The sequence below is a fragment of the Cyanistes caeruleus genome, chromosome 1 (assembly GCF_971803275.1).
Source record: "Cyanistes caeruleus chromosome 1, bCyaCae1.hap1.1, whole genome shotgun sequence".
In the NCBI taxonomy this organism is placed as follows: Eukaryota; Metazoa; Chordata; class Aves; order Passeriformes; family Paridae; genus Cyanistes; species Cyanistes caeruleus.
Window position 1 is genome coordinate 108,705,556 of NC_141701.1, and position 26,196 is coordinate 108,731,751.

Consider the following 26,196-nt stretch of genomic DNA (forward strand, 5'->3'; position numbering starts at 1 on the left):
CCACCAAAAAAGAGAATATTCCGTCCCTTTTATGGGCTCTGAACACATGCAACAGTCCTGTCCTCTTCAGAAACTCGTTTTGCCTTCTTAAGCCTCTATTCCATCCAATCCCTTGTGCATTTCATCAGTTTGGGGCTTGTTTGTTTGGGTTTTTTTAAAGAAACGCTGAAGAGATTACATCCTTCATTTTAGCAACCAGTTTTTAATAGAAACATATAATACACCTTTTCAAATAAATATTTTATATAGACACATAAGCACTCACAATGCTCAAAGCTATGTAATGTTCCAAAGCTCCAGTTCCATTTAAGACATTGAGAAAAAAAAAAAACAAACCCCAAACAAATCATCACACAGGAAGAGTGGAAACAAAGTTTCTAAAGCATGAATAATCAGACTATTTCTCTTGTCTCCTTACAATTCACTTACACACTGCCTGTCTCAACATGCCAGCCAACTGTGTTCTTAGCCACAGCTGCAGGGATAAGCAGTGACAGTGCACAATCACTAACTGTGCATTGCCAGCAACAGAGGTCAGCCCAAGAGGGATCCAACTGTGATCCCAAAGTGCACAGAGGGAGCACACCAATGCCTCTGGAATCCAAGAAAAGATGGCTTTGGAAATGATTATCTGGCAAGATTGCTTGTGTTGAATTGCTGGCATGATGCAGGTAGGTGATTAAGCAACTCTGTCCAGATCTTTTATTTGATTTAGTTTACCTTTAGGCTGAATGGTGACAATTTGTTGTTAAGTAGAAGCATTAAACCTCAAGAGGAATATATCTAAACTTCAAGTTCATGCACTTGATTGTCTTGATTTGCTATAGCTATCAAGGAGTAACTTCAATAAATCACTTCAGAAACAGAATGTTTTTGAAGAGGGGAAAAGGGTGAAGGACAGTAAAGATCAGAGCTAAGAAATAGTCTTATGCCTGACCATGTGATAAAGCTTTCAGAACAGAGTGAAGCAGAACTTCAGGCTTTCCCTTCCCCCATATATGGCACCTGAAAAAATAAATAACAAAGAGAAACATGGAACAAGCTTGCACCACTGAATTCATTCTTCACAAGTCACAGGTAGATAAGCTTTTGGATTTGCAGCACCAATGGTAGATGAAACACAGTGCAGTTTAGATTCTCTCTTTCTTAAACTCATAGGAGCCCAGGTTAATCCACAAGCCAAAAGCCATGCAGTTTTTCACTCTACTCCAGTAACAAAGAACCAAAGCCAAATGGAAAAACTTTCCCAAAGAAAAAGCTTTAGGCTTAATTCCAGATTTCAAACAAACAAACAAACAACTCCACAGAAGACCTTAAAACATTAGCACATAGGAATAAATTCTATACTTCTTCCTTTGTTACTTGACCAGGTAGGAGTACATGGACATAAAAGCTACCAAAGTGTTCCTGAAATTCAGGTTTTGGTGAGGACCTTACTTAAATTCAGATTACCTCACATTCTTTGCTTGCCTGCCTCATTTTAAGAGTTTAAGTTTCTGTCTGCACAAGTTGCACATTGCTTTGCCACTGTTAAATCCAGAACAAAGAATGTGTGAAGCACGTTGCAGGTGTCCCCACACACTGCCCTTGGCTACCACAGCCCAGGATGATCAACAGATCCAACTCACATGCCAGATTTATAAAGCCCCAAATAAATTCAGGATCCCAGCACAACATTGGTTTGATTCCATACATAGGGGAATAAAGAACAAATGAGGTAACTCATCTAATTGCCACCTTATTCTGCCAGGTCAGCAATCCTAGACTTGGTTCTCCAGCTCTGTGCCAGTAGTGCTCAGGATAGCAAACAAGCAGGATGTGCGGTTACCATGGTTTCATGCACTCTCAAGTTCTGCTCTCTAAGGGCAGAAGGAACAGCAAAAGAAAGGAATAGGTGTTCAGGTTTAGGACTTAGCAAATAATGTGCCACATGCCTAACCTGATGCAGGGCTCTATTGCTAGCATGTAGACATGTTCACACAGAACCCTCTACCACCATTCTTGGCGACTCCTGCACTGCAGAGCACCAGCCTCCCCTCACAGATGGGCTGAGTCTGAAAACAAGCAGCACTTTCCAAGCCTCCAGCCTGTCCTCTTACATTTCATTCAACTTTTACATCAGTCATCAAGCCTTCTTGGAGTTGAAATCTGGTAAAGAGCACCTTTAACAACCCAAACCTCCTCTGCTCTTGTGCTCGGGAAGTTGCCTGGGCAGGCAGTGATTGTCCAAAATACATTCTAAAATTTATGATCAACAGGTAGGTAGCACTGGTTGTTCACACAGCTACAGCGTCCTATCTTCGTATTTAGAGAGAGGTGCCCTGGTTCTAAAGTGAATTGCAATATCCCTAGATATTTAAGAAAATAAAAGCCAAAGCTAAGTTTTCTGCAAGGCACACTACAGAACAGGATGCACACTTCCACGCCAGCTTCATGGCTATGCTAACAGAGCTGCAAGGGACCAAACCCATCACAGAGGCACAAGTGAAGAGGGGAGCAGGCTGTACCTTGCACACACTGTGAGGTCTGAGTAACACAGTAGGAAAGAGTAAGAAGGCACAGAGGATGAAAAGTGTATTTAAACTCTGGCATACTCGAACATGACTACCTGATAAGAGAAAAGAATCAGCCAGGAAAATGTGAAGGGTCTGTGCAGAGCCCTAAGGGATTTAAAGGTCACTACCAAACACCCATAGGGCTCAAACTTTGGAGAAAGCTTACAGAAATAGCAAGCTTTTCTTTCCAAATCAAAACATACTCCACATGCAACCAGCAATGCTTTAGGGGAAATCTGAAGTGCCAGTTATCTGTATTTGTTTCCATTACACATTTATGCATTATGAGCCATGACCCTAAAAGCTACATCTAAGGACCAGTTCACACAGCGTTGATCAGGGATTAATAAATAAGGGATAGGAAGCAAGTAAGCCTCTATGACAACTGCATAAAAAACCCCAACAAAACCCACTTGAGTGCTCCTTCCATAGTTAGACCAGCAGTATTTTTCTTTTTTTTTTCAGAGAACAAGTAGAACTTTGGTAGCAATCAATTCTAAAGTGCCTTATGCTTCTTAATTCCTGTGCAAACTCTGCTGTAGAGGCAGAGGGACATCTCAAGAGTGTTAAGATGCTCTATCACATAATAACACGTAACACAGCAAGGCTGTTCCAGTTACCTTCTCTGCTATCACTCACAGTACAAAAGTGATGGCAGAGACCAAGTTTGTAGCTTTTCCTCTGCACTTCATTTCTCTTCCACCCACTCCTGCAATATAAGCATTAAGAGACACATCCAGTTTCCCACCAGGGCCCTATCAGAATAAAGCATATGAGGAAGGAGGATCTACATCAGATGGTGGTCACTGTGGCCTTTCTGGCCACAACAGCAAGAAACAGGCTGGCAGATTCTGCCATCACTGTTTTCTCCTCAAACACTTGTGCTTTAATACTATCCCATTGCATAAAGGTGGTGAGGACAGTTATTTTCAAAAGGGGCTTCTCAGCATAGTAACCAGGCTGTGAAAACCCTGCCATTTCCCATGGCACTCTGCTAGTGCAGTCCTTCTGGAATGCATTGATCAAACAACTCCAAGATCCAATCCTTCCTTTCCTCTACTTGCCAAAAGGCCTAATCCCGTCTCAGAAGAGCTTTCTTCCTCCTGGCTGAGGAAGGCTTATTCCTCTGTGGAACTGGGAACTTCTCAGTGCCAGCTGATCGCAGCAAACAGGAGAAGGAGTGAAGTTGGTCCTTTCTGGTGCAGCTCAGTCAGGACTTCAAGCCCATTTTTTCCATCATCTGTTCATACACCGTCCATGCCATTGCTGCCATCAGGGTGCGCCTGAGGACTCGGGGCACACCGCCTCGGAAAAAGCCAACCAGCCCGAAATCCTGTAACAGGAAATAAACTGCAATTCATCCCAATCTGCCTAGAGGGGTTTAATTTCTCATCATTTATTACACAGAACAGCACAAGATGTATTTCAGCTCAGACCCAGATCAGTCTCTGAAAGACCTGGGCTGAAAGAAGCATTTAGTGTTTAAGAAGAACCTGTAGCACTGCACTATTGCAGGGCTACCCAGGAAAGCAAGAACAGTAGTGAGTGGAAAAAGGAAAGCCAGGATGGAGACAACAGATGGGGAAAGCGACACTCAAGTCCAACAAAGAGAAGGCAAGGGTGTAATCATTTCAAGACAGTACAGGAAAATGACTAGTCTTTGTTTTAAAGCTTCATCTTTACAAAAGCTTCTTAGTTATTCTGTAAAAACCTGACATTTCTAAGTACTGAAGTAAAAAAAAAAATTAAATTAAAATTTTTTAAAATTTAAACAAAATAATTTTGAGGAAAAAAGGTACATAAAAATGCATGCACAAATAAACAGATTATTGCTTAGGAACAGAGTTCAATGTGGAAAACAGAATGAATCTGCCAAGATCTGCCCTTCTGACAGCAGGAAAGGAATGGTGGGCTTTGACTACTTCTCCATCCCATTCCTGGGATAGACCTGAGCCTTAATTTACCTTCTGATGTCTAAAGAGCAAATAATTATTTTGTAGCTGGTTTGTATCTGAATCCAGCATTTTGCACTGCACACTATAGTCTTGGTCTATCACCCCATGATCCCCTTCATCATCTTGAAAATGCCAACACTGAATTGTCCAACTGCAAGAGCAGATGAAGCATTGACACTTGTTCACCTCCTTTAAAAGGCAACAACTTCCCCACTACAGCTGTGCTTTGAGGAAGGGGATCAGAATTGAGGATGTGGTTGTGCATATCAGAAGGGATTCACCTCACCTTGTAGATAAAGGCAATGGCCTGGCTTGTCCTGTGGTACTTTTGGGGCGACAGCTGCATGTGTGTCTTGATGACATCAGCAGGTTGTGTTGCCAGAGAGGCCAAGATTCCTGCAAAGATCCCACAGCCAAAATTCAGCAAGGGCATGAGCACTGGATCCAGCTGGTCTGCAACAGAGCAAAGGGAATGCACTCAGACACCATTTAGGCCAGGAACACTCATGCTGCTTGACAAAGTGAAAGTTATTGAATGATTAAATCAACATCAGAGCCTAGAGAAGCTAAAATGCATGCAGCTAGAGAAACCTTTCAAGGGGAAAAGTGGCTACTAGTCAAAAGTTAGTACTATTGAAAAGCCTCACTTGATGGGCAACTAAATTTGACAGAAAATCAGAAAAGAAAATACTGTACAAATGTTGCCCCAGTGAGTTCTAATATCAGAGGAGCCCAAGTTTCGTGGAAACTGAGCAGTATGCTCAGAAGCAGCAAGCAGTGCTTAAGACGACAGTTCACTAACCAACTTTCACATCAGTCTTCATGAATCAATCAATTTAGGGCCAGTCTCCACTTCTGGACTGATCTCAGCTGTAAGTCTACAGTTCTCCACAGATAAATGTGAGTGTGTGACCCAAAGACCTACAGGAGACTAATTTAACTTCTGAGGTGGAGAGCAACAAGCAGAGCATGCAGGCTGTCAGCTGCAGGGCAAGATGTGAGAAGGGACACATTTTCCACTCCAGCCTCCAACATTCAGCCTCACCCTGAGGTGTGAGGTTTTTGGTCTGTGTGTAGAACATCAGGTAGATGCCAGAGAAGGGCGCATCCCGCAGCAGCGTTGCCGTGAGCCCACTGAACATGCCACGAACCCCTTCAGTCTGATAGATACTCTTCAGGGCTCCATACACACTCCCATAGCCAAATCTTCCACTCTGCAAGAGCAGACAAAGGTCAGTCATGCCAGCCACAGGTTGAGGAGCCCTATACACACCCTGAGGATATAATATCCAAACAAACAGTAGTGTGAACTTAATGTGATTCCCAAGATGGCAACACAGAGGACAACCCAAGGCAAAAACTGGGTTTCACCTACCTCAGCCTTTAAAAGAATCCTTCAGGAAGGCAACATACGAAAGATGCTACACAAATATCATATACAACTGAAACTTATAAATCTTACGGTGAATTCTATTTCATCTTCTTGCCTAAATACCATTTCCTGCACAATGTGTGAACTGAGATGAAATCAGGATTACATTCCTGGCTGTACCCAAGTGGCAGCAACCTTCTCCAGGCAGAAGGATTTATTTTGCATCACAAGGAAGGTGTATGCCACCATTAATAGGGAACTAATTGGAAAGTCATACCTCATATCGGGTCTTCACTACAGTCACTGGCAACATGCAAATCCCAGAAACTGCACGAGCAGTGGCACCCAGAAAGACAGACTCCAGGGCTGTGGGCGAACGGTCCACAAAAAACTTTTGCTTCATCACGTACAAAGTGCTGAAGTAAATCCCAACCCCAGGAATACATCTTGCAAAGGACTTCAAGAGAAACAGAAGCAGATGAAGAAAGAAAAAGCTTACATAAGACAAAATATACTACAGAACATTTCTGAAACTGTTCAACTTGACAGGAAGCTTTGTAGAAGACAAAAATATCGCTAAAGCTGACATGCCCAGGGAAGAAGTTAAGGTAGAAATAATTTATGGCACTGACAGACAAACAATTCAAATAATGCCAGGATTTAATGCATTCCTCAATGGCAGTTTTCTAGGAACAGGACATTCTAAACCAAAATGAAGTTCCTTCAGTTGTCATGCCACATTTGCAAAAGCATTCAGCTGCTCAGGACTGCCACAACCAAATCAGTGAACATTATCTCCTTAAAATAGGATTTAATCTAAATCATGTGGTTTCACTAATAATTGTGCAAGAACTAGCTACTTAAATTCAGGCAGACATAATTAGCAATAAACAGTTTAAAAATAAAAGTTGATTTTATCTACTTATTTTTACAAATCAGAGTAAAACTAGCCACTTACTGGAGAGACACCTTTCCAGAGCCCCAGAATACTCTCAGTACGAACAACCCTAAAGAGCAGCGTTACCATCCCAGCACGACCAGACCTGAAAGAAAGACAAGGGAGGAACTGAAGAAATTACCTGCTCCTGCTCCTTGTCAGATGTACTCCACAACCACCCTTTTCACTCATATCTCTGTGCATTAACTCAGCACCTCCAAGGTGCTCATCCTTATCAGTCTGCTATTGTTGGTCACACCTTCCAGGGCCTCTCCATCACCTTCTGTATCTCACAACTTGTAACCCATTAGCATTTTTAGTTGCCCATTCCCTTTGTAAGCAGCAGCAGCAGATTGCAGGTTGACTAGACCAAGCTGCACACATGAAAAATTCTCTAACAATCATCCAGAATTTTTTTCAGGCAGAGGTTGGTAGCCACTCCAGCAACACCAGTCTCTCAGATGAGGACAAATGTTGAGGTTACAAGTTATTCCAGTAGCATTCACAACCACAGACATTTTAGCTCTTCTGGAGCAAAATAACAATCCTTCTCCATAATATAAAAACATACCTCCTATTTTAGAAAGACTGATTTCCCAAATTACAACTCTGGACTCCAAGCCCCAGCCAGCAAATAAGGCAGAAGCCTATGGCAGAGCACCTCCAAGCCCCCCCAGGCAGACACATCCCCCTCCTCTCACCCATTCACAGCAGGCTGCAGAGTTTGCAGGCGGGTTTTCAGCAGGTCAAGGGGCTGGAAGAGGAGCGTGGAACAAGTGCCACTGATGGAGCCACACACAAAGGCCTTCAGGACTGGATGCATCTGAAAGAGGAAAAACAGAACTTTAAATGGCTATTTAATTAAGAATGGTATAAAAGGAAATATTTCAGCTGATAGGTCGTACGTTACAGGAAGGAAGGTGAGCTGAACCCAGATGCTAAGGACAGCTGCTTAGGGCACAGGATGCTCTTCCAGACTTTTTGTGAGACTGATCAAGTTTTATTTGTGGTTTTTGGTCCCTCTGCTTTTTCTGGGAGATTGTTCCAGAATCTCCTCGAAATTCGGTGGTTGGTAAGAGTTTTCTGAACATCAAATGTACAAGCAGCCATTTGGTTACCCTTTGCCACGACAAAGGAAATAGGCATTCTCTTTCCCACCACCTACCTGTACCTTTGCCGCAATCCCACCCAGCTCCGCTGGCAGCACTTCCAGCCCTGCACACCACGGTCCTGCCAGGGGCGCGGGCGAGGAACGCTGCCCACACACAAACCCGGCCCAAAGGCGCTCCAAGCCCCGCACGGCCTGCTCAGCTGAGGCTGCCTTTCCTATCCACAGCGGCTGCCGCTGCCGCCACTTCTCGGGGAGAAACAAGGCAGGAGGCACAAAGCCCACGGCAGGGTGAAGATTTTCTAGCATTTCGAGATTTTTTGTTTATTATTATTATTATAAACACATAACGGCGTTTGCTAATGGAGAACGAGTTTCTGCGCTCCTCGGCGCAGCAGAATCACGACAGATTAGAAAGCACGGACAGATTAGAAGCAGTGTGAGGCACACTCTAAACCAGCAGTGCTCCCCCCAGTACGCCCGGACCCACCGTCACGGGGCTGCACTTGTCCCCCCGTCCCCCCGCTGCCCCAGGGCCGCGGAACACAACGCAGCAGGGCAAGGGCGCGGAGGGCGCGGCGAGTCCCCCTCGCCTCCCACCGGGGCGCTGCTCCCGGCCTCTCCTCGGCACAGCGAGCGAGGAGGGCCCGGCCCGGCCCGGCCCGGTCATACCTCCGCCTCTCGGCCCGGCATCCCAACGCCGCCCGCAGCCCCAGAACTCGGCGGGAGGGGCGAGGCCCAGCCCCGCTGCAGAGCGCCGCCCCGCCCGGCTCCCGTAACTCTTCGCCCGCCGTGGCACAGAGAGGCCGCGGCTGCCCTGACGGGGCCGAGCCGCGGCCACCGCCCCCAGCCGGCTCCTCTCCAGCCATCTCTGCCCCCGGATCGCGTGTTTGTCACGGCTTTTGGACGTTCAACGTATCGTAGAACGTTAAGGGGATGAAATGGATCCTTGAAGTTCGTCTTGGTCCAGCCCCTCTGCTACAGGGAGGGACAGCTACTGCTAGCCCGGATTGCTCAAGGCTCCATCCAGTGTGGCTTTAACCACTGCCAGGGGTGCAGTGGACTGCATCGACAGCTTCTGTGGCAACCTGTTCCAGTGTCCCGCCACCCTCAAAGGAAAAAAAAAAAGTCTTCCTAATATCTAACCTTAATTTACTCTTTTCAATTTATGCTCACTGCTCCCTGTCCTATTACTGCAGTTCCTGATGAAGAGTCCCTCTCTTCCCTGTAGGCCCCCTTCAGATACTGGAAGGCTGCTGTGGGATCTCCACACAACCTATTCTTCTCCAGGCTGAAAAGCCTCAATGCTTTCAGCCTGTCTTCATAGAGCAGGTGCTCCAGTCCCCTGATCAGCTTTGTGGCCTCATCTGGATTTTCTCCAACAGCTCCATGGCCTGAAGTTTGGCTCACCAGAATTGTACCCAGTTCCAGCAACCATACTCTGTATTGCAGCACTGAGTGCTGTATCCAGCACTGCACCTCAGCCTGCTCTGTCAGACATGGGCCGTGGAAAGGGTCAGTTCATAATTTACAGCTTTCATGTCTTCCCTCAGTTCACACCTCCCACTTCCCCACAAAGCCAGCTTCCTATGGATACCATGTTGTTCAGAAACCTGAGATGCACACCGACACGTCCTTACCTCTATCACTAGTGTTTCCACTTGCTCATCCACATCCTGGGCCCAGAGCAGAGGAAGGCTGGCTTTCCAGAGCATCAAGGAAGTGAGGCACCAAAATTAAGTGTTTCAATACTAGACCTGTGCTAGCCCTGAGACAGTGACTTCACTGTGCCTGCAGAGCCAGACACTGCTTATCAACAACAAAACTGGAGGAGCTGGGAGGAGCAAGTTATGGCTTCTGCAAGCTGCTTTTCTAAGAATTGCCTGCTTGCTGTGCCTTAGCCAAGTAAGGAATGACACGTCCAGAACGTCATGCTCCAGGTGTTCCTAGAAGGAAAACCCTGTGTGCAGCAGTAGCCATTATGCACAAACCATTTCCTCTCTTGTGCTTGCTTTGCCTCCTGGCAGCCCCTGAAGAAAGAGAAAACATACTTCTCTAAAAAGATACATAAAACACATAGGCTAGCAAAAGCACTTCATTACATACTCCCCTTTGGCAAGCTCCTCTCTTGTTAATCAGTTCCCTCCTTGGGTGCCCTTTATTTCATTAACTGACTTTGCCTGCTGACCCATGGAAAAGAAGAACAGCTCGTCCCCTTCCCTCCTGGTGCTTCTTTCCCTGCCTCACATCTCGCTCCACTGTGCACCAACACAGGGACAACTTGCATCATCACAGGCTGCATGGGAATCTCTGCTCCACTGCCTGGAGCTCCTCCTTCCCTTCCATCTTCACTGACTGTGGACTCTGCAGGGCATTTCTCTCACATATTCTCACTCTCTCACAGCTGCTGTTGCACGGAGGAACGACCAGTATCACCAATGATCTCAGCTTTGGCCAGCAGCAGGGCCATCTTGGAACTGGCTGGAACTGGCTCCTACCACCACAGGGGCAGGTTCTGGCAACTTGTCACATAAGGCAGCCCTGCAGCCCCTTTGCTACCCAAAAGTTTCCATGTAAAGCCAATGCATCATCATCTGTTATACAATTGATTATGTAAGGAGGCTGTCTGGGATATACATGTCATTTTGAAAGAGCCCCATTGGCTATTTCTTTTGCTGTGTTTCTGGCTGTTCTGATGGGGCTGGGTGAGTAGATTGTTTAGAGGAGGAAGTTTAACTCCAGTAAGGCAAACAAACTCAAGTGATGCATTTGAATTGTTTCTGTATGGAGCTGGGGATGGTGTGGCTAGATCCTCTCCCTCCATATATTTGGGTGGAGCAATAATCAAACAATCAACAAACAATTTTTGTTGTTTTCCGAAGTAAAAAGGGCTGCAACAATATTGACCAAATGGTATGCATCCCAATAAGGAGTTCATCCAGCATGAAACTCTGACAGCAACAGCAGTCTCCAGGTTCTTATCTTGCTGTGGAAGCGTTTTCCTCCTTATAATAAGCCTCATGATGAATGAGGAGGTGAAACAGCACCGCTGACCACACACATCTCTGCAGGGATGTGCCTCAGTTCTGCAGGAATGCCCAGCAGAGGGTGCCGCGTCCCTTCATGTCGCTGTCCCTGTACTCTCATAGCCTGTCTTTATTTAGGAGATGAAAGATGAGAGGCACGGAACTGCTAAATTCCCATTTGGTGAACACATCTTTTTCCACATTGAATAAATCCTGGTTGTATTCTTTGCCGCTTTAGCACCAACAGAGTTATGTGTGCCATTTTAACCCTGTATAAGGGCAGTGCCAGCAACTGCCAGTAACACTGCCTGTAACAGAAGAGTTTGTTTCTGGTTTTAATTCCTAGTTTCAGATATTGTAAGAGTTAATACCCAGCAGAGCTCGGCTGTCATGGCTTGACTCACACATAAAACTTTGCCCTAATGTCACACTGCCCACCACTGCCAAGGAAAGCCATCCACTGCCACATATGCAATAGTTGCAGATTTTCTTGGTTCCCAGAAATTTATCCCTCTGCCTTTGGAGAGATGGTGAATGAAGGTGGACATCCAAAGGGTTTGAGAAAGACAACAGACCATTCCACATGGGGATCTCTAGTAGCACATCTGTAGACTGGTGCCCAATGAAATGCTGTTTGTCCAAAAATGAGCAAAAAGGTGATATGACTAGACTGCATTTCAGTAATGGCACCAAGCTGTATTGAGGAACAGCATTATTTAAACAGATAACACACTTAAATTGAAGTTCTAAACTTCAGATGTTGCCTGTTGCTAAGCAGTGCTACTCTTTCCCATGTATCATGTGTTGTGGGGAATGTTGGAGATGGCTCTGGGGTGGAAACTGTGTTGTGTCTGTATGAGGTTGCAGTAGGTATGTGGTGGAGTTGGTGCGACTTCAGAGCTGTTCCAGGCTTTATTTTAGTATTAGTCTGTGAGAGCATCCTGCAGTGTGTGTGTTCTGGGAAGAAAGGTACTTTGCAGTGTTAGGATTACAGTTGGGCTCAATGATCTTAAATGCCTTTTCCAACCAAAATGGCTATGATTCTGTGATCATTTCCCTCAGGTTTTCCTGTCTATTCTTGTGTGGGTACAGGGGGAAGGTGCCTTCCAAGGAAAAATGAAATATTAAAGCAAAGATGGGGCCCTTTGCTATCGCTGGCTATTGGCAGCCTTGGACCATCCCCCTCAGTCATCTTCACCAAAAGTTTGTGGAGCAGAAGAGAGACACTGCTACATTCTCTCTCCTAGACACCGGAACTGCAGAGCAGGGAGAGCAGGTGGGATAGGTCACGCAGGTGGGAGAGGTGGGAGACAGGAACACCTCAAAGACATGGAGGAAATTGAAGATCTCTTCCACTGAAGAATATAACTGTTCAAAATTTTGTGATCACACAGAAGATAAAGATGATGTTTCCGTTCTGTAGGTGTTAACTACAGAGGCTGAACTCACTGGCTTCGAATCTCATACACCTTTAATGCAACACAGGTCACACAGAGAAAAGCTCTTTTAGGACAGTGCACTGCTACAGTAAGGACTAACTGTCAATTTGGCATTGCAGCATAAGCCAGGATGAATGTTGCTGACCTATATATGAAAAGGTATGCCTGCTTCCTAAAAATGCATGATATAAAGACAGTTTTCGTGCACTCTTTCAGACACAGAGTTGGGTTAGACCAAGGATCTTTTCACTGCTCCACCTAGGCTTAGAGTTATGCCAAGGGTTGGGGTTATGCCAAGGGTTAGGGTTCAGAAAACCATGAAGTCCAGAGCTCCAGGGACTATACAGCTACAATAGATGTGCCAAACTGAAAAGAAAACTGCCTCAAAATAGCTCTCTCTCTAAATTTTTGCCCAGCACCTGACTCAGCCCAAGGCTCTTTTGCCTGCTCCAATTACGGTGACAGTTACACCTAGGCTTAGGGTTGGGTTGCACCTATGATCACGGTTCAGAAAATCACAAATCCCAGAGCTCCAGGGACTGTGCAGCTACAATAGAAGTGACAAAACTAAATACAAGACTGCCACAATCAGGAGCTCCATATATCTTTTTGCTGGGCACCAGGCTCAGCCCAACGCTCTTTTTACTGGCCCACCTAGGGTTAAGGTTACGCCCAGGCTTAGGGTTCAGAAAACCACAAAGACCAGAACTCTGGGGACTGTGCAGCTACAACAAACCTGCCAAACTGAAAAGAAAACTGCAACAAAATAGCACTAGCCATAAGGTGTTTTTTGCACCCTACTCTGACCAAGTCTCTTTTCACTGCTGCACCAAGGGTTAGGGTTATGCCTAGGGTTAGGGCTACGCCTAGGCTTAGGGTTCAGAAAACCACAAAGCCCAGAACTCTGGGGACTGTGCAGCTACAATAGACCTGCCAAACTGAAAAGAAGACTTCAACAAAATAGCTCTCTCCATAAATTTTTGTTTGGCACCTGACTCATCCCAAGGCTCTTTTCACTCACTGCTCCACCTAGGGTTAGGGTTATGCCAAGGGTTAGGGTTAAGAAAACCACGAAGACCAGAGCTGCAGGGACTGTGCAGCTACAATAGACATGCCAAACTGAAAACTGCCATAAAATAGGTCTCTCCGTAACTTTTTGTTGGCACCTTACTCTGACCTAGGCTCTTTTCATTGCTCCACCTAAGGTTAGGATGATACCTAGGGTTAGGGTTCAGAAAACTACAAAGCCTAGAGCTCCAAGTTCACTGCATGTAGAAATGCCATTCAAAGTGGATCAAAAACCTGTCTTAACTGGGCTCCTTCCTTACCTTTCTACTTGGCACCAGACTCAGCCCAAGGTGCCTTTAACTCCTCCTCCTAGGTTTAGGGTTACCCCTAGGGTTAATGATCAGATGACTACAAAGATTAGAGCTCCAAGCACACTGCCCTAGTACTGGGCAAGGATTAGATGTGTTACATGGTGAGGTCACAATTAGTGTTGTTGTTATCAGGCTTACACCTCCAGGCACTGAACTGGGTGATTCAGCCTTTCAGAGAGCAGCGCAGGATTTCCACTTTTGGAATCACAGTGCCTTGGAGAACACTATCCAACATTTTTAATAATTGTCATTTGTATAATGACAACTTTCAGTTTAAAGTTATATTCAAAGCTCCCCAGTCCAAAGCCACCATTTCTTTTTAAATTTATCACCCTTTAGTTGTGAATACTGTGACTGCTAGTTGCAATGGCATGGGCATGTTATACAGAGTGAGTAGCTCATGAGTACATGTTACAGAAACAAATAATTAGATATGAAATTTTAATACTGCCAGATGTGTTTTTATTGATACATGCCTGTGTGCATGATATATTTATACTTTAATAGACATTCTTCAGGGTTCAAAACTTTTTCATGTTTTTGAAGATTCAACTGAACCTTCCTTCACCAGTCTCAAAGTTTAAATTAATTCTTTACTTTGTTTGAGTTTCCAAATATTTTGTAAATGGCTTATAAATTGAAGAAAATTAAAGAAAAAGAGATCGAGTTGATGAAATTAAAGACAAAAAAACCCTGATTCAACATCATGTTTTCAAAAATGTGCACCTTATCTAGGTCACAGAATCATAAAATCTATAAGAGAAGAAAAGACCGTCAAGATCACCAAATACAGTCATCAGCCTTGCGCTGCTACCATATTTGTCTTTAAATCATGTCCTTAAGTGCCATAGCCAGTCATTCTTTGAACACTTCCAAGGATGGTGACTCCACCACTAGCCCGGGCAGTTTGTTCCAATGCTTTCCATGAGGTTTTTTTCCCCCTAATATCCAATCTAAGGCACCCCAGGCACGACTTGAGGCCATTTCCTCTTGTCCTCTCACTTCCTGCCTGGGACAAGAGACTGACTCCCACCAGTCTACCTTCTAGGTACTTGTGGAGCATGATATGGTCCCCTCTTAGCCTCTCTGGGCTAAACAACCCCAGCTCCCTCAGGCTCTCTTCAAAGGACTTGTGTTCCAGAATGTCCCCAAGCTCCATTGCCCTTCTCTGGACATGCTCTAGCACCTTAATATCATCCTTGTGGTGAGGGGCCCAGAACTGAACATGGCACTCAAGGTGAGACCTCACCAGAGCCAAATATGGGGGGCAGTCACTGCTCTGGTCCTGCTGGCCCCACTATTGCTGATACAGGCCAGGATGCATTGGCCTTCTGGGCCACATGGGCACACTGTTGTTTTTCAGTGTGAACTTCTTTGGCATACTGTGAGTCAAAAATAGAATTTCCTTTGTCTTGACTACTTTTTAGATATCAGCATTATTTTACTCTTTACAGCAATAAGTGTTTATTTTCATTTATTAGGTAGATTTTGCATTTGATCACCAGACAAGAAATCTGAGATTATACATCTATAAAATATAAAAGCAAAAGAACCAGAAACACACTATTTCACTAGGATTTTGTGGGAAACTTTGTTTTGAAAGGGTGTTTATTTGCTATTGTTGGTATTTTTTTTTTAATTTTCAAAGATTAATAATATACAGAGAATTTGAGAAATTAATTTTACAATAAAGGAAAGTAATTAAGAAGATTATGTGGATCACCAAAAGTCAAATGCTTCCAATTATCATAACATTATTACCAAGTTTTTTGAAATAAGCATTATAATGTCTGGATTATTCTTCTCATTAGATGGAATTTGATGGTTTTGGATGGGGTTCAGCTAACTGTCTTCACAGTGCAATTAATAAATTAATTAATTAATTAATCTCCATTTTCTGAAGACCTGAGATAGCAAAGGGTTTTTAGCTCTCTGTTAATTTTGTGAAATTATGACAAAGCCTGGAATTTTCTCATAGCTGTGGATTAAATATATTCTTCGTTTCTTGAAATATATTCTTTGTTTATTTTTACATAAATTATGTATGTTTTTAGTTTCAGCAATAATCTAACTTACAACCTGTATCAGTTTATTTAATTTATTTCTGATTCATAATGTGGTTAATAGTGAAATGTAAATTTGCATTTAGACACGGAACTGGAGATTTATTTAACTTTTATCTCTGAAACTGAAAACTGACATCAATTTTTGGGTTGTGATCAAAGCAGTGGAATACAAACTCTTATGTGCTACAGATGCAATTATTGACCATATAAAAGATGAATCCTGAACCTACATATATAGTGGAATTGTACTTAAAATATTATTTGTAGCACATAAGAGTGCTTTTGTCCTTTTCTTAGTGAAAAAAATGAAAAAAAAACCCAGTTTACAACAAACATACTGTTAACAACAACAACAAAAAAATTCCAACCCTACTGAGTAGAAAAAAAAGCAGTATCAGAAAGTATATGACTATATACTTTCATATATTTTATATTCATATTTTTATATATATATTCATATATTTTATATATATGAGTATATGACTAGACTGTCATTAGGAAGTGTATCTTAACTAGTAATTATATCCTGTTCTGAACTGAGGTGTTTATGAAATCTACTTAACTATAAAGACTCTGTTTTTGTAGACACCTAGAGTAAGTTTTCCTGATTGCAGTTTCTCATATGTGACGAAATAAATCTGATAGTTACCACTGAAAAACTGGCAAACAGCCTAGGAGAGGGACACAGGCTTCCATCATCTGGGAGAGAAGAGAGAAGGATCTATAATTCTATGTGTAAATAAATGAAACAATAATTAAAAAGTTACTGTAATACCATACAGAATAAAGATAACTGTGATGAATTTTGAATGAGGACTGATTACTGCTCCATAAATATAAGCATAAGACTTAGCAAAGTTTAACCATTGTTTCCATTATTGACTTCTATATTCTTTATGCTATTCCTCTAAGTATATGAAATACTTCAGTGTTGGTATCATCAAAATGATACCAAGAATTCAAAGTTTTCCAAATTGAAGTCACTGCTATACATCACCAGCCCAGAGCAGCTCATTCAATAATGACATCAAACTTGTCCAAAAACTGGTTCAGTTACATAATCTTTCATATATTTTCCTGGTGCATATCAGTAAGTAGTCTGTAGAAAATTTACTTCATCTGATGGAGATTATTTACTTTGTAATGTGTGTTTGCCCTGCTGAATCTTACATAGCAAGAAAAAAAACCAGAGGAATTTTTATTTCACAAGAGTTTAAGTTGTAAGATCAATGACGAGAAAATACTTTATTAATAATTTTTAATAGGAGTCAATTTTTTCTTCTCTGTCTATATTTATATATATATATATATATATATAAAGGAAAAATTTAAAGAAGAAAAAGGAAGCATTTTGCAGGATAGAGAAGTTTAAAACAATTGTTTTTTTGAGGTCTTTTCAATGGTATGAATATCAAGAAAAAATTATGGCCTCAGTAAAACTGATGTGTGCTCTGCCACTGACTTCAGTATTACTGAGATTTAACCTACAGAATAAAAGAATAAATTAAAGATTTTCTTTGGAAGCTGAAATATGATCTACTTTTAAAGATTAATAAAAATATATAGAGTGCATAATACAGTCCAAACCAATATTCATCAAATATTTACATGGCCTTTTAGTCCCTGGTGGCAAAAACATGAAGGAGGGTCTCCAAAGTATTAAATTTCTGAAGAAGCAAAATTGATTGCTGCAGTTCCCATGCTAAGGAATGAACCTACTCACAGGAAGTTGTAAGAAAATAATTTAAGGCATGAATTTCATTTGGGAGATGGGGACATGCAACAGAATTGCACAGCAGCATGCAAGTTTGCAAACAACATAAAAAGAGGCCTGTCCCCAGAAAGGAGTATAACATGGCTAAGAAACAAAGCAGGAAATTTTAATTGTTGAATAAGAGAGATGGGCTGAAATAAACTTTCCTTCTATGTGATTTCTGGGTCAGGAAAATCATAGGACTCTGTGTTTTCTTATAATGTCATTACTCTCCCTAAGAGGAAAATATCTTTATCAGTTCTTCCCTGCAGCAGAATATGTCTAGTTCCAGCATTAGATAACAAGAATCATTATTATTCAGGAGTTATCAAGCGCTCCACAGAAGCCAGAGAAGTTTTCCTGATGGTGTATCAGTTTATACTAACCTCATGTAAGATTGCTTAATCAATTAATTGCTCAACCACCCTTCCTGATCATTGGAACACAGACACAGATTGGAAGAAGTCAAGCCTTTTGTTTTCACTGCATGTTCAGGCCTAGTTCTCAAATCTTTAAATCTCTTTAAATTCAATTTTCTCCTCCTGTCAATGTTCTATGAGCTATTATTTTATTTTCTGAGCAGCAGAGATGGACAAGAAAGGTATTATGAAGAATTTTAGAAGGCAAACTTAATTTTTTTTTTTGTCAGTATATTGCTAGCTGTCCAGTAAGTGTCTTTCTTAATTTGAAATTACATTTGGAATGTGTACAGCTCTGTTATCTTAGCTCTTTATGAAAATGAAATTTATGTGTCTGAAAATGCATACAGAAAATACTTGAGATCAAGGTAATAGTGAGTTTGGGTGTAGCATAAATAGATTTTTAGGGGATCTGTATTTTTGCAGAGCCACTTCCTAATTTCTGAACACATCACTTCTAGTGTGCGGCTATAAATACAGTAGGCTATAGGGTGACAGAGAATTGCAGGGAAGATTCAAGGACTGTAGGAAGCCCATCTGCATGGCCCCTCAGCCTACTAGAAAAGGCTTCCAGCTGAGGAACTCTAATTGGCTGGCTGAGTAGTTCTAGTCTAAAAAAAAACCTGAATGTATTAGCTTAAGTTACCAAAAATGAAGGACCTAGATATGCTAATGTGGTCACTCCTAGGAGATGGTTTTCACTTTCCAAGCAGGTGCTAGGAGCCTGCCAAAAGGGGCTCTGCTTCATTGACATACGCAGATTTGGGGAAAAAATATCATTGGTAAACCAAGATATAAATATTAGACCATCTGACAAAGGTACAGAGCTACAGTTTTCAATCTATTTTGAAGGCTTAATAATAATACAAGTAATTTGCTTTCTTCAGTTAATTCCAGTGTTCTTTGAATTTGTTTAAATCAGCTTTCTGGAGAAAGCAGCTAGGTAAATTGGCAAATAGTTGAGGGGTGGGGTAAGGAATGTACCTTCAAAGAAAAATAACACAGCATTTCAGGGTGGAAGCAACAGTCATTTTTATTAGGATGTCAACCACTAATCTTCTTTTCCATGTGTATGAAATAGATAAGTTATTTCTCAAAATGAAGGCAGAAATATTCCATTTAAACAATTGCCTTTTTATAAAGGTGTTTACATGGCAAGACACTTGTCTTTTCTACTGTAGCCAACTATACGTAGAATACTCATGTAGGTCATTTCAGTTCATCCAGCTGAAGTTCTGTGTTGAAAGGAATAATTTAAATACTTACTAAGGTAGAAGGAGAGAGGGAGAGAGTGTGAACATATTTTTAAGGAACTTAAAAATCCTTAGTGTGCATAAGAAGAGGTAATATTTCCTTCTCACTCTTCCCTCTCATGACAGTACCTTTTCCAACATTTTTGTGATGCTTTATGCATGGAAAATTTGAAATGATAGGACAGGGGCTACAACACAGAGTTAGCAGACTTTCAGTCTTCATTACTTTTAAGCAAGATTTGGGGTTTTTTTATCTGAAAAGCATGTTGTTTTCTGTGTTTTTTTTTTTTTCTGGGGGAAGATAAAAATGTATTCTAATATAATGATTATATGAATACTGAAACCTGGTAGGTAGCTTTCAGGCTGAATGGGGGAAGACTGCACAGCATCACACTCTCCTTTCCCTGTGCCCCCTTGCAGAACACCATTTGCCTGACAGGAAAATGCAGTTCTTACCATTTCCTGCAAACTAAAAGCCAGAATATTATGCAGCACTTTCTGGTTTAAAATTATCCCAAAGGAGTATAAATAAGCTCGCTCTCTCATTGATGTCATGTTCAATTATTGTTCTCAAAGAATAATTGAGAGGCTTAAATTAAATTCTCCATTGGCTTCAAATGCTAATACTTAAAAAAAAAAATCCCACAAAACCTTAAAAACCAAACAGATAAAACCCCCAAACCCCTGCCGTAGGAAACTGTTGCAGGTTTAGTTCAATCAGCTTACGTTTTTATTTATTTTTTCAGAAGGGTTTTTCCTATCCTTTTGTTTACTTTGCTCTCTTACTTCCTTTATTTGTAGCTGCAACAAATGAAAGTGAATTTATCTTTTCTAGGGCAATAATAATAAGCTAAGGGATGCTTAAAAAACACAAATTAAAGTTATTTGATTGCTTTATTTTTAGCCGTAATAAGCAGAATTTGGGTTGAAATTTGAATTTTAAAATCTTCAGGGGCTTTTTTGAGGTTATTCAGAGTTCTTTTAACAAAGTGTTTAAGTTGAAAAACTTAGGGAATATGACGTGTAAATTTTTGTGGTTTATTTTTCTTTTTGTCTTTGAATTTCTGAAACCTGTTGGGGATTGTATACAAAACCCTAAAGTACTTTAAGAATGTAAGTAGTCAGGTGTTAGAATTGAGGGCAAAGGTTCAAGAAATCAATGCAGGTCTGAATGAGCTGCAGGGCTGCTGCTTTAACAGTCTCTTGTCCCAAAACAGTATTCTTGAGTAAGAAACTAGTCCATATCTGGCTTTTTCTGGCATTATGCTGAAGCCTCTTTCTGAAGGCAGCATGGAGACAAACTTATTAAATCTTCTTTTCAAAATCTCTGGCCCTCAGGTCACTTGTTCAGGCCGATGCATGCAGTCTGGGGATGAGGATGGGACTGACTCGGTGCCTTCTGGAGGAACCCTGCCAGCCAGCAGCACAGCTCTGCCTCTTTCTGCTGTGGTAACATCCAGCTACACCTGGACATCAGAAGCAGGAAAAACTTTAAGGAGAGGAAAAAGAAAGGTTAATGAAGGGTATTTGTGTCCCACTCTTCTCTTAGCTGAAGGATGCTCCTCCTCAGGGATGGGCCTACATTAGCATATACAAAACTCCCCAAGCCCAACTCTCCAAGTTACTTGTATCATGTCCAGGATAATCCAGTTTTATTTTCAGCCCCTTGAAAATACTTATTATATATGCATAGATATGTATACCAGTTATGAAGCAGCATGAAAATTATTGTCTCTGGCAAAAGAGGATCCAGAAAGGATCATGACAGAAAAAAATATAAATTACTTTAGGTATTCTGTCCAGATGTAAATATAGTTTGTGAAATTGAAAGGTAATTATAACCTTAGTCTGAATATGTCAAGTTTAAATGTAATGTGTGGGCTGCTGCTCATATTTGGTTAAAATACCTTAAATGTTAATGTCCCTTAAAGGCAGCAAGTAATACTGGGCAAAGCAAAGCTGCTACTGTAGTGAGTCATTTTGACACATGACTTCTGAGCAATGTGCTTCTAGGTAAATCTGTGTTTCTGCTGACTTGGCTGAAATGGCAAAATGTGCAGAGACAGCTCACAGAAATCCCCGCCTCCGAATAGCACTGATTTGGGTTCCTACAGCCTCTGCTGACGTGTGTGTGTGTGCTGGGGCCTCATTCTGACCCCACACTGCTCTTGTCCAGTGGCCACCAGCTGTCCCTGCAGGTCTGCTGTGCTTTCCAGCAGTCAGTGCAGCCAGTGCAACGCTGGTGTCAGCAGCTGGGTCAGACTTGCCACGTCAGATGAGCTCTATGCAAGAGAAAACTACTGCCAAGCAAACAGCAGTGTCTGCTGTGTCACCCCAGCAAACAGATTTTCCTCACCACGCTCCGATTGATTTGTCAAAATATGGATATGATCTAGTATCAATATTTAACAATGAAGGACAAAGACTCTCTGATTGTTTTAATTAGAAAGGGTATGTTTAATCAGCGCTGGACCCATGCTGGGTCATCCCTAATATGCACACAGCCCTGAGTACAGATGATTCCAGGCTTTTATTTACAAAAGTATTGAATACAAATATATATTCATAACTCAGTTACCACCCACTCTCTGCTTCTCATGCTAATGAGGAAAAAGGCAATTAAGCATGCATGGTTTGTTCTTTGAAATAAGTCAGTGGTCTTATTATGAGTAGGGGTCCTGAAAGGGAGAAAGGAATACATCTCTTCTTTGTTTTGACCTTCCTGTCTTTCAGGGCAAGATGACAAATGGGCCAGATGGGTATCTGTCTGGGCTCTTAGTTTCTTGTTTTAGTGAGCTTTTTTGATTTACTATTGTCTTTATCAGGTTTTCTATTTTCTTTCTTAAGCCAAACTGAGTCAGCATCCACATCTTCTAGCCTTGATAAGACCTCTCCATTTGCCCTTGGTTTCAGCATGGTCCCTCTGTTTTAGTTAGAAATTCCAGTAATGCCAGGTCCCAATTAAAACTTTTTAAAAAGTTTTCTAAAATCCAAAACTTTTTAAGGTTTGTGTTTCATGATATCCAGGCAGACTTCCCACTAACATTAAGGAATGTGCAATATGCATGTAGGTTTGTATTGTCAGGATATTCATCCCTTTCTTCACTTGGCAGGCTTGGAAGATTTGCAGTTCCTGTGATCTTCTACATGCCTGAGTTCAGAGAGGGTGTGAATGCATGTGCAGAATGTGAGGAGGGACAGAAGGAAGGAAGGACACAGCCCTGGCCTAAGATAGACTGCCAGGACATTGCAAAATATTGATTGTACTTGGTGTTTGAGTCAGCACCTGCCTTGGCTGCAGCACTCAGCAAGGTAAAGAGATCTGTGGAGCAAGAAATGTTTGCAAACCAGCTGCCAAGAGGCAGTGCCTTTCCTTATTCAACAAGGACTAGAGGAAACGGGTCTTGTTCCCTAATGCTCAGGTATTCAACTGGGCTGAGAGCAAAGAGCAATGCTGGGTGGTTTCCTGGGGTCTTTTGTCCATGCTCACTGCAAGGCAGGCAGCATTTCCACTCTCCTCTCTCCCAGTGTCTGCATCTGTCTCTGTCCCCATGCACATCTTGCACCAGCATCCCTGCACAGCTCGGTGTCCCCAGCACCACAGTGCCCCAGCGTGTGCTCAGCTGCAGAGAGAGGGGTGGGGGAGGAGGGAAGGAGGGAGGAAAGGCATTGCTTTATTCAGCATTTTGAACAGCAGCTTGCTGGAGTGTGGCTCTGCAGCCATTCCTCCTGCCTGGATGAGCCTGTGAAGGAAGGGATGTGATTGCCCGGCCAAAGGCTTCTTCCCGTCTTTCTTGGGTCTTGTAATTCAGGCACACCCTGCAACTCGCAGGGACATCACCTATCCCAGGGGAGGAGGACACCTCTGCAGGAGACCTGGCTGAACCTCTGCCACCTCTCCAGGGCAGGACAGCACCATATCTGTGTGACAGCTGGAGCTCAGGAACACAATGGCATCACCAAGGCATGAGTGAGCCTAAACACTAAACTGTTCCAATGCCCTTATCCCTTCCATGGTATTTCTAATGTGGGAATAAATGTTTCTCTTAATTTGTGATATCTGTTTGAGCCATGCAAACTGTGCAAACCTTCAGCTTTCTGTGGCTCTTCCCTTCACCAGCCCTCAGGATGAAACATCTTCATCCCTAGACATAACTTCTCTCTTCCTTACTCTGGCTAATTTCTGCATCCCCACCTTTTTAATGCGGAATAAATGCATCTCCCACTGGTGGCTGGAAAGACACCAGAGCTCAGTTGTCTTCTTGCATCTCTGCAGAATAGTGACATGAAGGGATGAGGCTCTCTCTGCTGGGTTTTCTCTCAAAAGTGAGGCACAGAAATGATATCTGTGATTTTTGTGTGTGTCCGTGTTTGAGCAGCTAGTGCACACATCTGCCCCAAAAGCTGCCGAGTGGGCTCTGCTGCAGGACAGCATGGGAGGAACAGAGCGCCGATGTGGCAGGGATGCACCTCCAGAGGGGCCTCTACCCAGCTGACAGAAAATAGATCAGGATTTTGGAGAAATTAAGGGGGAAAAGTGTCCAGCAGGGGTCAGTGCAGTCATGGCTATGGTGTGTGCCATGCTGCTGAGCCACGAAGGGCAGCTCTGCACCGCAGAGCTCCTATGGGATGGAGCAGGTACCCCCCACCCAGGCCACTACTGTTCCCCATTGGCCCTGCAGAGAACTCCAGTGAAACTCTTGAGAACAAAGACAGCCTCTTTTTGTAGGAAATCACCAGCATCAGGCTTTCCTCCATGGCAAAGAGTGTACTGGGGAGAACAGCATTTTGATCCTTCAGGCTAGACATTTCTTTACCAAGTGCTTTAGTCCACAAAACTTGAACTTGCCAGTGATGCTGTGAAAAACCCTGCCTCCCCGAGCTGACCTGGCAGCCTGGCCACAGAGCAGGTGGAGATATCAGTGGTGTTGAAATACCTCTGGTCTCCCCAGATATTGAGAGAAATGAGTTTTCAAATTTGGAAGGCCACTCAGAGGGAGATGGAATAAAAAGTACAGGGTGTTTTCCCCTCTTTACCCACAGTGTCTCTGCACATACATCCTTTACTCTTGATTTGTTCCTGTAAAATCATTGTGTCCCTGCCAGTTGAGAAAGCAGCACACTGTACATAGCCCTTCCCAGGAAAAGTCTCTCTGTTTACAAGGGATGCAATGTCTTTTTTGTTTTAGCTTGGAGAAACAAGAGATGTTTTCCATCATGTATGGACCAGAATCAAAGTCTTTTCAGCAGCTTCCTCAGCATTTTTTATTCCTGAGCTATCTTCAATACCAGTGTGAACAGAGGTTGAAGATGGAGAGCAGAGATATGGTTGATGTGGTAGTTGTCTTTCAGGTGGTATTGGTTTCATATTTTCAACTGTCTGTGTTGCACTACAAGTGCACACCATGATTATGAATAGCACTCTTATGTCAGCTTATCGCTCATGTCAGAATTCAGCAGAAAGCCTTTTCTGTCTCCTGGGGTCACCTGCTGAGGAACTCAGTGAGTCATCTTGGCTTGGTTTCTCTTTAATTGAAGTCTCCAGATAAAACCTGTGTGGATAAAATTTGGCAAACCTCATTTCTTTTTTAGGGTAACAGCCTGCTCTGTGCTTGGTTCCACTTAAATTCTGGGCAGCACAGGAGGAAGAGGTTAATGACTACCTTCAGGAAAACCCTGTTGCTAGGAGGTTCTTTCTACCTGGAGGTAAGCATTGCCTGGGGACAGCCTCTCCTGCTGTTATGTATGGGAAGTCCTGACCCCCCTTCTCAAGGATTTTGCCTGCAAAGAGCTACATCAGAGGTACTGTGCTGAGTATTGGTGGCCCAGGAGTGGGTGCCCACCAGGGTGAGGGTGGCCATGTCTGTCTGGGTTCTGCCCATGTTTTACAGGTCAGCAGCAAACCAGCTTGGCATGTGCAGGTCCCAGTGGGGAAGCTTCTACTGGTCTATCTGTGCCTTCTTTGTAAGGCTAAGGGAGGTGGGGATGGAGGGACACAACCCATCATCATCCCCATGAGGACATGGGAGACAAATTTTGATTTTGATGTCCTCTAAACAACAGCACAGCTGCAGACAGGGCAGTGCTGCTCTGATAGTATCAGACTATCACTGGCATCGAGGAAGCTTTCATTCAACTTTTTGAATCTCATGGTTCTCACACAATGAGAACGTTTCCTTAGTACCATCTGCCAGAAATTATCTTTCTGCAAGTTAAAAAATAACAATTTTGGCAGTCAAATAATCCTACTTTCAGAGTGTGGGGAGAAATCAGCCTTTTGATATTGTCCTGAAAACAGTGCAGAGTGCTTTACAACTGTTTTTAAAGAATGGGTAGGATGGGTCTACTGGTACTTGTCAGAGAAAAAGGTGAGTTTTGAAAATCCACTGCTCTGGCACTTTATAATTCCTTACCCTTTAAACTTTATTTCCAGCAGGGTATCTTTGCTGTCCCTGGCTAACACCTATCCAGGAGTCATTTCTCTGATTATTTCCACAGGTCCCTGGCTGACATCACTTGCATGGTTTGGCTGATGTTGGAGGCCCATGGTTTGACCTTAATTACATTGCTGTGTACCTGTTGGGGATATTACATTTTCTAGATAAAACATAACACAGTAAAAACCACAAAATGTAATTGGCAGAAATGCCAGAACTGAAGTTATATGAAGATGTTGGCCTTGCAACTTGCTAACCAATCCACAAGCAACAGCTCAGGCAACCTGGAAGATACTCTCCACCCCCAAAATCCCACCAAGGTCAGCCTGCCTGAAGACAGCACAGCTCTGCCTTTGGGGAGAAGGTATTTTAATCTCCCTTGACATTTGAGGCAGGGGCAGTACCTGGGGGTGTTTCCAGGACCACATTCCTTGTGGTATTGTCCATGCTATTGGTACAGCAGCCAACTGGACGTGGTGTCTGTTTCTCACAACACA

The 26,196-nt window shown here is 42.8% G+C and overlaps 1 protein-coding gene and 2 long non-coding RNA genes across 7 annotated transcripts; 1 reads left to right on the forward strand and 2 right to left on the reverse strand.

Moving 5' to 3' along the window:
• Positions 1 to 182: 182 nt before the first annotated feature.
• On the reverse strand, positions 183 to 9,957 carry SLC25A38 (solute carrier family 25 member 38). 5 transcript variants are annotated; one of them, XM_086848903.1, is made up of 7 exons: positions 9,568 to 9,957; positions 7,521 to 7,642; positions 6,841 to 6,925; positions 6,160 to 6,339; positions 5,556 to 5,724; positions 4,797 to 4,963; positions 183 to 3,888 (listed from the first exon to the last, which is right to left on the reverse strand). In XM_086848903.1, exons 1-7 carry the CDS (start codon positions 9,640 to 9,642, stop codon positions 3,766 to 3,768), a joined length of 921 nt encoding a protein of 306 aa, XP_086705029.1. In that variant the 5' UTR covers positions 9,643 to 9,957; the 3' UTR covers positions 183 to 3,765. The 5 variants fall into 5 exon arrangements, with proteins under 5 accessions (XP_086705029.1, XP_086705036.1, XP_023801367.1 ...); XM_086848910.1 differs by having other exon boundaries at positions 4,797 to 4,906; positions 9,568 to 9,749; XM_023945599.2 differs by lacking the exon at positions 9,568 to 9,957 and adding an exon at positions 8,600 to 8,842.
• Positions 8,720 to 26,063, forward strand: LOC147655814 (uncharacterized). The gene is made up of 4 exons (XR_015275804.1): positions 8,720 to 12,551; positions 20,601 to 20,774; positions 24,855 to 24,968; positions 25,761 to 26,063. It is a non-coding gene; the product is annotated as an uncharacterized LOC147655814 (long non-coding RNA).
• Positions 22,556 to 25,767, reverse strand: LOC147655815 (uncharacterized). Its single transcript, XR_015275803.1, has 2 exons — positions 25,676 to 25,767; positions 22,556 to 24,814 (listed from the first exon to the last, which is right to left on the reverse strand). It is a non-coding gene; the product is annotated as an uncharacterized LOC147655815 (long non-coding RNA).
• Positions 26,064 to 26,196: the final 133 nt, after the last annotated feature.

Coding starts and splice junctions, on each gene's coding strand:
- SLC25A38 (XM_023945600.2), bottom strand. CDS start 8,597: ATGACCGGGCCGGGCCGGGCCGGGCCCTCCTCGCTCGCTGTGCCGAGG. Junction 5,725..6,159: donor TAGTGAAGACCCGATATGAG/GTATGACTTTCC, acceptor CTGCTCTTGCAG/AGTGGAAGATTTGGCTATGG. Junction 4,964..5,555: donor CAAAAACCTCACACCTCAGG/GTGAGGCTGAAT, acceptor GCTCTGTTGCAG/ACCAGCTGGATCCAGTGCTC.